The 13,439-nt window shown below is 37.5% G+C and overlaps 1 protein-coding gene across 4 annotated transcripts in view; it reads left to right on the top strand.

Moving 5' to 3' along the window:
* osbpl8 (oxysterol binding protein-like 8) overlaps positions 1 to 13,439 on the top strand; it is a 110,743-nt gene that overhangs the window by 14,576 nt on the left and 82,728 nt on the right. For 3 of the 4 annotated variants that reach the window (XM_014015607.1, XM_014015608.1, XM_014015606.1), the window contains exon 2: positions 7,808 to 7,898. In XM_014015607.1, coding sequence (XP_013871061.1) covers positions 7,854 to 7,898 — 45 coding nt within the window. In that variant the 5' untranslated portion in view covers positions 7,808 to 7,853. Of the gene's footprint in view, positions 1 to 7,807; positions 7,899 to 13,439 lie in introns of those variants that run through there. The other variant, XM_014015612.1, reaches the window with a different exon arrangement.

The following is a 13,439-nucleotide window of genomic DNA, read 5'->3' as shown; positions in this document are numbered from 1 at the left end:
CTTTAGTACAGGATAGGCAATTTTAGTGTTTTCAACTGAGGAGCTTTGATATATTTATTTAAAATAAATTATAGCAGAGGAAGTTCTCTGCATAGAAGAAAAATTACTGTTTTTTTTAACCAAACTGACAAGTTTTTCCACTAAAATTATTGTGTAATTTAAAGGCAATGAAACACCTGGTTAAATTTAGATGGTATTATGATTAACAACAAACATCTGAAGCTGACTCAGAGAACTCTGTGATTTTAGAAAAAATAAAAGTCAAATGTAGACACGTCTTTAAAAGACACCTCCTCCTCTTCCCCACCACCCCGCGCAGCTGAGGTCAGCGCACCTCCACCCCACCCGCGTCGTGTGATTAATGGAGATTAATGTGATTGCGCAAATTACAAATTTTTGATGTTCATTATACACGTTAAAAGTCCGAAGGGGTTGACATGTATGAACTCTTAAGTCCTGGGCTGGTCGGAGCCGAGCTGCAGCTGGACAGGTTCAGCTGCTGTAAAGTCGCTGCCCCTCGCTTTAAAAACAGTCAGCTGATCCGTCGCGGTTTTGTTGCGCTCGTGACGTGAACACACAGGGGCAAATGCTGCGAAGTGCTTTTAGAAACATAATAAATATAAAATAGGACGTAATCCTCGGTGGAAAATAGTCCAGGAAACGTGTGCGTTCCCGGGATGTGTTCACCTGTGCTGCGTGAATCTGACCCCCCATCCACAGAGAAAGGGAAAAAAGGCAGTAATTATTAAGGTTAAGGTAACCATGCTGTGGCTTCACCTGTCGCATTTTCTTTTAAAGAAAGAAAAAGTAGCTTGCAAAGCTGTCGCATCGGTGCTACGTGATTAAAAGCAGAGTTTTCATTGCGCGTCTAATCTCACACACACGTCTTCCTATCTTTGTGAGGACCACACAAAGCATTCAGTCTTTTTCCCCAAGTTTGGCGAGAGGTGGAAATGGAGGGTTGCAAAAAATAGCTCTTGACTTGATCTGGCCTTATTTAAATAAAAATGACTACATGCCGTGAAATTCTTAGAGGGGCGGGACGTCTTGTTGGCGGGGGGGGTCCCGCCCCGCCCCGCTTGTATAATGGTAGGGGAAACACTGTTTTATTTTATTGTTTGTAATTACAGCTCACATAAAAACTGAAACACCACAGTTTTAAAGCTCGAAACTTGGCAGTTTGAATTAGTATGAAAAAGCTCCTCAGATTAGAATAAAAACATTTTAGGATTAGCTTTTGGCTCTTAAAAGTCCAGATGCAATGTTTTGTTTTAGACTCTCTAGAATCTGCTCATCCAGCATATCCATTTTATTTGGGGGCCCTCTGTTATTCTACATATTAAGGATTCCCTGAGCGTTTGCCCTCTATCCTTGGCAATGACTCATAGCTTTTAGCTCAGCAACCTCTGTGGGTCAGCTTAAACTGAAAGTGGTGTGCCAGCCTGTGAGAAGCAACAAACTCTGTAACATATGGGACAAAGTCAATACATTAGGTGTAATATAATCTGCTTTTAAAAGTGCTCCTAAAGATAGACTCACATTATCAAAGTGACTTTGAGTAGCTGTTACAGATAAGATATGACCTATTGTTACGCAAGGTTAAATTTATTTGTCATTCAATTATATGTTGTTAAATTAGGTTTTACAATAAAGGATCTAAATAAACCACTTCCTGTTAACAGCATACCACGTTTAACCACAAACGCTTTCTCCCACTCTCTTGCTTGTTATTTGYCTCTGGTTTTCATTATTTAGACCCTGGACAGGTTGTCCATGTCCACAAAAATCCTTTATTGCACATCTTCAGAGATAACAGTCTGGATGACATTACGCTTTCTCATAAAAAATGATGCCCTCAGTAATGAGGCTGAAGGCGAGCAGTGGTAAACCAAATTATGCCTTTTGTATTTTATCGGCAAAGGTCAAAGCAATATTAAATTTGTTCCTTTTGTTAAGCACTCYGACTTTGACAAATTTCTCAATAAACAAAGACGTCGACCTGAGGCTGCTGAAGAGTCATAAAGACTGTTTTATTCAGGATAAAAAAAGTAAAAAACAAAAATACCAAAACAAAACATGTAAATTGTGTCCTGAAAGRCAAAAGGAAATCTTGTTTAAAAAATGTCCTAAATCAAAATGAAAGATTTACCATTAAAACATCTGCACCATTTTGTATTGAGGTAACTGAAAACTAACAAATTATAATATCTTGTACATGAAATCTAAAGCTAAAATAAATTTATGATTCAACTGGGGCTRCACCTAAAGATGTTTTTGATAGTAGACTAATTTGTTTATTTTTTCAATTAACTGATTAGTCGATTAGTCAACAATTATTTYTGCCACAACATCCATCTRTGCTTCCTGYGCCTGTGGGCACACTTCCTGTTCCAGTACACATCTCATCTCAACTGCTCTGAATCCAGAGCAGAAAAAWWWYMAMMMYKSMWKSYYMAAWWWTTWAWTTWWYSSMAMYTWTTWYMWYMWYSSMAWWTTAAGCACTGTTATCACACATTGCAGGTTTTCCTGATATGATGGCACTAACCATAACTGATAGCTCCACTTCCAGGACATTGTTTTCTGATGGATGAAGTAACAAAAATTAAAGTTGTCTACATCATCATCAAATGATCAGTCATTGAAAACAAGTTCTCTGAGGCATCAACGAACATGCTAACTTTCTGAAACTTGCCCATCTGGAGAGGACATAATCACTTCTGCATCGTGTTTGCGGTTCAGGTGGTCATGATGTTTTCACTGCTGCTGTGCTGCCATGGATTGACCGAGGCTGAATTTTACTTTATTTGGTTTATTTTCAATAAAATGTAGCTAACCTTTGGAAGTTTAAGTCTTCGACGTGACCGTCTTTCTGTTCCGCCTTTATCGCTCTTTGATATACTCTCTACGTCTTCGTCTGTTGCTTACAGACTGGCACCTCTTCTTCAGTAGTGAACTGAGGCATGATGAAACAGAACAATGATCCCTAACACTGCAACAAATCTTCAACAGAAYAAATCATAAAGAAAAGAATCAAGATGTTGCAATGATCCAGTCAATGTCCAAAGCCTTAGCTAACATTTAAATAACTTAGCACAGGTGGTGGATCAAAGTCAGTATGTCAGATTTTCCCTTGAGAGAATGCTCAAGGAAACAATTTTTGACTAAACGTGCTACAGACCCATTCTCATTACATTAAAGAAGGAAAGCTGTAGCATTTCTGCCTGAAATAATTKATTTCCAGTTCAGTTTGTGGTCCTTAAGCTGAATTAGTTAAAGCAAATTAACACTGAAAACSTTGTCCATCCCTGCATTAAATTGATATTGAGAGTTCAAAAGTAAAAGTGAAAAGCAGGGGAATWAAATGTTGATATATCTAACAATAAGTGCCCACATTCTGGACTTTTTAAGGCTTTGGTAATTTCCAGAATTTCATGCCACACATTTGTWAAGGGGGCAACAATTTAATATTTAAACATAATGACTCATAGTGGGTGAGTTAATTAATTTCTTTTGTTTGAATGATATTGAGCAGCAAGTATCATTAACATATCAATAGCGCACTGCCACTAATGACTGTTTTTATTTTGAATAATCTCATTTGGTCATTCGTCGGACAACCTCGAGCTGTGATCGAGTTGTCCAAAACAAAAATAGACCTGTGTGCAGTTGAGGCTTGTTTTTTGCTGCATTGCTGTAAGCTAAAATATCCAGTGTCCGAATCTAATGTGATCATGTGTGATCTCCTTTGAGCCCTCTTGCTTTTTAAGATGGATTTATACTTCACTAGAAGTGAAGAAGCATGCTCTGCCAGACCATAATGGCAATTATGTTGACCTAGGTACTTTGAGAGACCATTTTGACACAAGCAACATCACACAATTCCYGCCACTTAGCTTGCCTGGCACAGTTCAGACTGGAGGCCATGTACAAGACCAGATGTCAGTGGGTGATGWTAACTAGGGTTGGGCATAATCATATCGTGTGCGATTAAYTGTCAAAAAAACATTAATCGATTATTATTTGGCACTTGACGATTAATATGATTAATGCCACCAGGCRGACTGACTGGAGTTTTCTCCAGTCAGTCCGCTCGGTGCTCCTCTCCGCTTCAAATATGACGAACATTTTAAAAAAGTTCTGCAATTTATTTATCTATCAACACAATTTAAAATTAGATGTATAGCCTGAAGTCTGTAATTTTGACACAATTTGAAACAGATTTTTACGAAGAGCAAATCTTTCCCACTAAATTGGTCATGTGACCAGGACATAAGTGTGTCCAGGGACTCCAGGTGATTAATTGTCAAATTAATCGTTATCGGCTATACCACAATTAATCGTGATTAGATTTTTTGCCAATATTGCCCAACCCTAGTGATAACAGATGGAAGCGATGCAATTTTTGTCTATAACAACGTGAACTAGATGTGAAACTGGAAGTATAAAACCACCCGTAGGCAGAGGCTGGCATGCTATGTTCGGGTGCTGCTAATGGAAGGCAGGACTCTGGTCTTAAAAATAATGGCTGCCATCCTGAAATATATTGTTCTCTCCATTCTTCAAAACTTTAATTTCTGATTGTAGCAACACCATTTTGTAGCAACAGAAAACAAACAGGTTTCTGAGCCATGTAGGGCTGCGCGGTATATGCGGTAGATGGTAGAAACGGTGTGAAGTTGGCCTACGGTAGAAATTTATCGCCCTATCGTCATTACGTCATCGCACCTGTGTCAACAGGGCTGCGAGTGCAGAGACAATGAGCAGGAGTTCGAAATATAATGAAGAAATTCTAGCGTTTTAAAACACGTATAGAGAGAATAAATCCTCAAAATTTCCCCTCCCGCTGTAGAAAAGTTACATCGTGTTGCGGGGTCATTTCCTCCCTCCCTCCTCCCTCCTGCTGCACGTCGCACAGAGCGAAGCTTTAACAACTGTAGTTTTTCACATCCAAATTGTTGGAGAAAAAATGTTTTTAATGTATTGTTACCCACAGAGATTATTTAAAAACAGACATGGACTTTCATTCAGTTGTAAATCCATCTTGCTAATGTAAAGTCGGCTTCTGCTCTGATGAAGAAGATGATGAAGATGAGCGCGCAGCAGAGCAGCAGCTGATAAGTTCAGCAGGCAGATGCTCATTGTTTGGCAGGTTGATATTAAAGCAAAAATGTTGGGTTTAATTAAAATTACAGTTTTCTGGAAAAAAATGCTCTAAAAATTACATTATCTTAACTTTTTATGATAATTTTCTACAGCGATATATACCATTACCGTGAAGGGGTTCATTTTATACCGTGATATAAATTTGAGGTCATACCACCCAGCCCTAGTGCCATGGGGTTGTTGTGTTTCTGTTTGCGTCCCTCAATGATGAAGTAATTTTTGAATCACCAGTGGGGTTTCTTTTATTATGTGATATTGTGTGCTCTACATTCAGGATATCAGTCAGTCATATTTTTAGGACTTCATGCGGACAGTATTTTTCTTTTAATATAAAGTAACTGCTGCTTTCATGTCTGGCTGTTCTAATAATTTTGAATCAGCAAGGAGTTGTTTGAAAACAAAATATTTTTTTCAGATTTCTTTCTATTCAAAGTAAAGAAAAAAAGTCACATTTTATCAAGGAAGCTAAAGCAGTTTCTTCCATTTCGTTTCTGACCCATTGAAGCAGCTAATTGGCAYGAACTACAACCCTGTCCTGGGTAGAAAAAGGTTAAAAACTGTTATGGACCAATAATTCTGCAGGGGAAACGATATGAAGGCAAACAGGAAAAAATAAATTGAATGAATTTTTCAGGACTCCCCAGGGAAGGCAGCTGACAGGCAACCTCCTCCTCCTCTGCCTGAAATAAAAACGGTGGTTTTGAAACGGTCTGGTATCTGGAAGGTATCTTAAAATGGTTGTAAAGAATGGTCTGCAGTTTTTTAGTGTTAGTGTCAACAAATAAGATTCCTATTTGTTTTAAAACTTGTTGGCTGTGCAAGAATAAATTTGAAGACTCAATCATAAAAACAAGCCATCTTACATAAAGACCTTTTGAACATATTTGCACAATTCCACAATAAAGGTGCTTCCAAACTAGCTCAAAATATATGAGACTAAACTTGGGAAGCGTTACTCGTGGAAATTTTCAAACAATACCAAAGTACTCCAAAAATAATTTGAGTCAAAACAGATATTTATTTATTTATTTATTTATTTATTTATTTATTTATTTATTTATTTATTTATAGTTTTGTAGAAGAAAATACTGCAAAGCTGATGTATCATGGAAAATTTAGAATGTTTCAGTCTGATCATGTCAGATACTACCGTCATGTCCTGTGGAGTACCACAGGGTTTTGTTTGTAGGCCAGTTTATTTTATTTATTTATTTTTGTTCGTTTGTTTTATATTGTACTTCCTTTTCAGGGGTCAGCAAAACGGCCTTTAGCTGGTCCGAATTAAAAATTTCCTGAGCTTTTTTTGCATTTTTGTAATGGACAACCAAAACTTTTGGCAGACAACCAGATTTTCTTAGCAAGTTGTCTGCTGGACCACCTGGAAAATTTCCTTGTCTACCCCTGCCCTTGGTCAGATCATTAATAAATTAGGAACATGTCTGACCACACTTATGCAGATGACATCCAGCTGTTCTGCCTTTTTTTTAAAGACTTTAGGCTTTTTAAATTGTCAGATATTGCTTACTGYATCACAAACTTAAAATTTGTTAAAATAACTTTCTTCAGTTACACTTTAACATCAAATGTCTGATGATCACTCCTGACAGCACAATTTCACAAACATGCGATATATTTGCTGTATTTTGACATATTATTGGACTATTTAATTAAATTTTACAAACTTGGGTGTTTTTTCCACCAGTCATGGTCACTTGACAGTCATCCAGGTGGCTGGTGTGTAATGGTTTTGAATCTTTTGAAAATACAGCAAATAGATACTTTACAATATTTTACGTGTATTGTTGCTTTGACTGCATTCTATTTTGTTCTGTTTTGTTTTACAAACTAAAAACTCTTAGGTTAAAAACACTCAAGTTTGTAACCAAGCTCTGGGCCAGATTTGGATTGAGCTAAGCCTGTGAAAATGTCTTAGCAGTGTTGTTTTTCAGCTTAACCAAACATACTGCATTAAGTCACCTACATGTGAGGTCATTATTCAGGCGAACTCCCAGATACCTGAAGCTGTGGACCACTTCCACTGCAGACCCTCTGATGTGCTGGGAGCAGGAGGGGGGGGGGGGGGGTCTGCTCCTCCTGAAGTCCAAGATCATCTCTTTTGTCATCTTCACATTAATGAAGAGGTTGTTATCACTACACCAATACTCCAGATGTTCCACCTCCTGACTGTAGACTCATCATTATTGGTGATGCAATCGACCACAGCTGTGGCATCTGCAAACTTCACAATATGACAGCTTGGGTGTTTTGCTCTAATAAGGCTAAAATAATTAATTTGTTTAGTTGAAGCTGATGAAAGGTTGATTTAAAAAGAACAACATAAAACCTGCTTTCTTAGACAACCCCAAATCAGACCAGTTGGGTTTTGTTTGRTCACATTTTGGCTTAAAATGGTGGTCTTTGAAGAACGACACGGGTCATTTCTAATCCAACAACTGGATCTAACTTTTTAATCCAATGTTTGGCCAAACCAACCCAACCTTTGACCCAACAGCTGGCAATTGAGTTATCAACCCAGGAGTTTTCCGTTTGTTTTGTAATGCACTTTGTGATTTTTTTTTTTTAGTTTGGAATGGTAACACATAAATAAACTTCACTTCACTCACTTACTTCTTCCACATGACAGGCATGCGGTCATCAGAGCAGCGTGGGCAGGCCTGACTCATACAACAATGGAGTCCTCATCTGAGTCCCAACAGGAGCCCGAGAAAACTTTGGTAAGTCGGCTTATATCTACAACATTTGAAATATTTGCACATCCAAGCATTTTTATTTTATTTTACCCTTTGTCTCGGCTTAAAAGCACTATAAGCTTTCATCTTGAAACCTTAGGTATTATTATCTTGTTTGAAGGAATTACTTGAAATCATGGCTCTGATATGTAGAACTTTCTGTTTTCATTGTGATGGAACAGCTTTTCATAAACCTAAATAAAACATTGTAAGGCTTTGTTAGTTCAAATTAATATTAATTTTGCAACACATACATTTACTCTGTTCTCTCTTAGAGGCAATATCAGTCATTTCATTTGGTTTATAGTTACTGAAGTTGTGTGTGAAACAACTCAAATCATTGTAGTGCTACATGAACCTGGATACCTATTAAAAGAGAAGGTCTGAAATTATTTCTTTATACATTGAGAAGAAGTTTTTAGCAACAACTTCTTTGTCAAAACCATCTCAAATTGATTCATAAATATGCTTTTAAAACTGAAGACTTTTTTGAGACCTTCAATTTTCAGCAATGTTTTGTAATGTACAACTTCACTTCACTTCAAGTGAAGCGCACATCAAGTAATGTTATTTAGCTAAAAGCTTTAAAAAAAGTCTTCAGTCATACTCTAAGGAGAATATTTTAAATCTATAAGCAGGTTTTGAAACATTTCAAAGTTATCACTTCTGTTTGCAAATTTTAAGCTGACATGCCCGCCTCTTGATGAATGGTTCTCACTTGGCTAAAGAGGATGTAAGATGTTAAGAAATTATTTCTTTTTTAATCATGCAATGGATTTGGAAATTATCCACCACTGATATATTTTATGGACTTCTTTTTTTTCTCTTGCCAAATTCATTGGTGCATGCTTTTATTTAAATTTAATAAACTTTGTAGTTGGCGTCTGCCAATGTTCCTGTCCCTTTTTATGGCTTGATTTAAAACAGTGGTATTCAAAGGTTTTGACACCCAAGTCATAATGGTTCAGCTGAAAGTAATGATGGGGCCACAATTATTTTTTTTGCATCGAAGCATAAGCTTTGTAGGTTAGAGCTTTAATTTGTTGTAGATCCAAAACATAAAAAACCTCACAAACATTTAGCCCAACAAAAGAAAATTATTAATTTCCTTTTAATTTGTTGTGTCTATTGTTTTCTTGTGCTTGAAAAGTGCGTTTTAGTTTATTCTTGGGTAACAAAACTAAATGAGTAATTCTTGTTTGAAAACATTCACTAAAAAGGGCTTGTGTGGCCTGGCTGTAGACTCTTGAAGTGATTTTTTTTTTTTTGCCATGAATTTGAACCCCACATGCAAGTTTTTTTCAAAGATTTTCCAGACCCATAAAACCATGGATATACCGTCCTAAAAGAGTTGAAGCATGAAAAAGTGTACAGCTGGCAGTCACACGTTTACACAGCAGGCAAATGCAACCCAAATCCAACTTTTTTTTGTCCCATGCGCCCATATCTGATTTTTTTTTCATAACAGTCTGAACACGGCAAATCCAATTTTTTCAAATCCGACCCAGGCTGTTTCAGTATGTGGTTTTAAATCGGATATATATCTGATGTTTTCAAAGTGACTGCAGTGTGAACGCTCATGTCACATTCATCTGACTTTTTCATCAGGAGGAGGGGGTGAAGGATCGATAAGACACTAACCTCAAGTCTCGCTGTTTAAATCTGTAGTTCCATGTGTTTACAGCTCCAAAACACAAGTCCAGTTGCTTCATCTTTTTACTTTTCATTTTCCACGTAGATAGTATGATAATAACGACGTCCAGCCTTGGTCGCAGAGCGTATCGATCCTAAAGTTACTCGGTTGATACTTTATTTCCAGCTCGTTGTTTTGTTCAAAAATAAAAAGCTTCACCGGAGCATCCCGGTCAGAGGCAAGTTCAGATATAAACACTGAACTAAAGAAGCATGTCAGATAATTATTTAACCGGCTCTGATTAAACAACAACTTCATACTCGAYGTGCTAAAAGTAGCATCCATGCTAGCTAGCTCTGTAGACAAACAAGCTCGCTGAGTCACATCAGCGCTGTGTAGCATTCACACAGGAGTCTGATGGAGGTCGCATTTAAAATGTAATATGAACGTTCACACCAAAAGATTTAAATTTTTTCAAAAAGATTAGAATTGAGCATTAAGGCCTGCAGTGTGAACATAGCCAGAGAAGTGGGGGTGAGTGGATCGATACAAGTATTTAGAATATTAATACCAACCTCATATAGTTTAAATCTTGTAGCTCAACACATCTTCAGTTACAGAACAGAAGTCCAGTTGTTTTGTCTTTGTTGTTTTAATTTCACAGAAATCCACAAAAACATATGATATATGATAGTAACATTGGTGTCAGACCATATTGATAGTAACGATACTTTAGGTACCTCCAGCACTTCATGTCGTTCCATAAATACGAAGCTGCTCCGGAGCATCCAGGCAAAAGGCAAGGTCAAATATAAACAGTGAGCTAAACGAGCACAGCAGTGAATTATTTAATTGGCTCTGAATGCACAACAACTTTCGAATCGACACGCTACCATTTTGCATCCATATTTACTTCTGTAACAGCGAACTGAAAGTGACATCATCTTCTGAAAATGTGGGTTGCATCAGGGCCGTGGAGAGTTCACACTGGAGTCTGATGAAGGTCACATTTAAAATATAATGTGAACGTCCACACCAAAAAACTGGATTTGTGCAAATATATTGCCCACTCTGTGTTTGCTTAAAGAAGTCCAGTTTCCATCCATAATTAATCATATCAAAAGCAATATTTTTTCTTTGAAAATGCTTGCTATATTTAGCCAAATTTCATGATTTACTCAAAAGTCTACATTTTGATAAAGTTAAAGTTGACAAAAGAGTGTGATCCTTTCTAAAATGGAAGTGAATTAGAAACAAAATATATAGTTAATTAAACAATAAAAACTTGTACTTTGTACTGGGATAGTTCTGCATTTTTTGAACCTAAAAATGATCAAACAATATCACCCTTAAAATTTGCTGGTCCATTTGGTCCATTTGCATCAACCTCTTTAGCCCACAGTCCAAATTTATAACGATTTTACACCTGCGGAGGATTTCACACATCTGCGTGGTGTTCCCCCGAAAATTTCCACTCTGAGGCTAGACTAAGGAACCTTCGGTTTTAGAAATAATGAGAGCTGTTGTTGTGGTAATAAATGGCCAAAAAGCAGCAGAAAAGCCGAGGTTTTACTCTAAAAACACACTGTAAGCAAGCCCTGAGATCATCTTACAATAAGGAATAAAGGAAGTGTAGCCATGTTTGTTAAATTTTGTTAAGCTATTGGATGTAATGTCTTGCCATATTGTGACATCTTGCAAAATGTGTAAGTGCTCAGACTGTGTGTTGAAAATGACTCTTGGCTACCACCACTGTAGATTTATGCTCAACATCTGCAACTGAGATATAGCCATTTTGTTGACTGTCAATAAGCTATGGCGACCATATTGGATTGGAATGTCTCCAAAAAGAAAACGACAGAGTTGTCATCAAGACAAGAGATGACTAGTGAGTATAAACAGGAATAGTTTAGCAAATCTCATTATGTACAAATCTATCYACACAATATTAAAATCTAGATGTCCCTCAAGCTGCAGTCAGACAGTAAAGTTATCATTATTACCACCAAACACTCTAACTCAACCTCCACATATCCTGCTAATCTGCAAAGTGCTCATGTGTTCATTGACCACCTGGCATCAGACATGTTGACCTTTCTGAACTTTTAAAGGACAGTTTAACATGGTGGTATTGTCAACATATCACTGGCTCGTTGGACTCAGTTTGACAGTTTCAGTACTTCATGTAGTTTAACTTGTGTCAGAGCTCGTGTGCCTCAGTAAAAAACTGACGCCCAGATGATGATTACAGGTCAGTTGTGTTGATTCAGCATCCTCTTTCCACAGAACAGAGAGGGCGATTATACAGGTAACTAAAAATAGAATGAACGCCCTCATCAACATTTGTTTGTTCTGTACTGTGATGTAAAGTCTGCAGTTTGTGGGAGTACCGGTAGTTGTTTGCCTAAGTCATGGTTTTGTCAACCTTACAGTTTGTGTTACAAAAGGACACTGAACCGTGACATTTTTCTACCAGTTTACAATACTCTACAAAGTAAAGCTGACACTGAAGTTTGTAATTTACAGCCAATGAATGCCTTGTTTATTTATTGTATTTAAAGACAACATACTTTGAACATGAAGGTCATTAGTACTTGTTAAACTAGTACAGGTCCTGAAGTTAGGTCAGGCAAGTTTTGAATTTAAGGGAATCTTCTTTGGGAACATATTTCAGGATTCCAGACTGGAAAAGAGAAAATGGTCTTGAGATATTTTCAGCAAAACAACTAATACTTTTTTTTCATTTGTAGAAAAAAAATCTTGTTAGACATTTAGACAAGGCGTTTCATCTTTAAATTTCTTGAAAATACAGATAGTCAATACACACTTAATTCCTGTCGACTCAGAAATTTACCATTACAATATTCCATTGGACCTGAATTATAATCTCCAGGAGCAATGTTTGTGCTGAATAAAATCATTGTGAAAAAACAATAACTGGTTTGATAACAGTGTCTGCTCTGTCCCCCACCCCCATGCACATACAATGAAACACAATGAGCTTGAGTGGGAGCAGAGCTTCCTCTTTGACACTCGCTTTAAGTGGGCGTGAGTTTTAATAACACTCTTTCTCTGTCAGTATTGCAAGCTCATTTGTTTCTCCACCTACTCTTCTCGCTGTTTTAATGCCTGTTTAATTAAACTACTGATGGTAGTTTAATTAAACAGGTTTGAAAGTCATGTTGGTAATTGTTCTTTTGAATAATTTTGTTGGACTAAATTGACTTTCATTAATGTGCACTTAATTGTGATTTAGTTTTTGAGCAGGTGCCTGTGGCAGAGTGTTATTCCGTCATCACACATTACGAGCGAGCACAATGCCAGGATGATATTAAAGTGGGCCTATTATGGGGGTCTTAGCACAAGTTAGGATCCATCTGTGGGCTATACAAAACATGTTCATTTGATTTAATTCACAAAAAGAATCTCAAATAATGAAATTTCACCTTTTCAGTCAAGTAGGGGTCTCTACGGACGAGTGCGGACGAGTGGGCATGTCACAAGGAAAGGTGATTCTAAAGCGACACACCTGATTTGATGGACTTTGGTAAAGGGACACACCTGACTGGACAAGCAAAAAAGGGGCAATACCGTACGGCACCACCTGATTGGACAAGAACAAAAGGGGCATTACTGTACGGCACCACTTTTTCTGGAGAAACCTGCTTGGGTCACATTTCTCCTGGTTAACCTTAGTGCTGGGGTCAGGGTCAGGCTGTAAAGAGATCAAGCTGGATCTAAGGATACCGTCATGTAGGCCTCGTACCCACAGTGTTTATGGTGTGTTCACATCGAACACGATTTCAGCATCAGGAGCCTCAGGTTTACATGCAAAGTCTATGGTGGACGCGCTTCAATCAGCGTCGGGAAGTGCTGCGGCGCCTCAAGCGCGA

Source organism: Austrofundulus limnaeus, unplaced genomic scaffold (assembly GCF_001266775.1).
Source record: "Austrofundulus limnaeus strain Quisiro unplaced genomic scaffold, Austrofundulus_limnaeus-1.0 Scaffold132, whole genome shotgun sequence".
In the NCBI taxonomy this organism is placed as follows: domain Eukaryota; kingdom Metazoa; phylum Chordata; class Actinopteri; order Cyprinodontiformes; family Rivulidae; genus Austrofundulus; species Austrofundulus limnaeus.
This window is presented reverse-complemented; position numbering and strand designations above follow the sequence as displayed.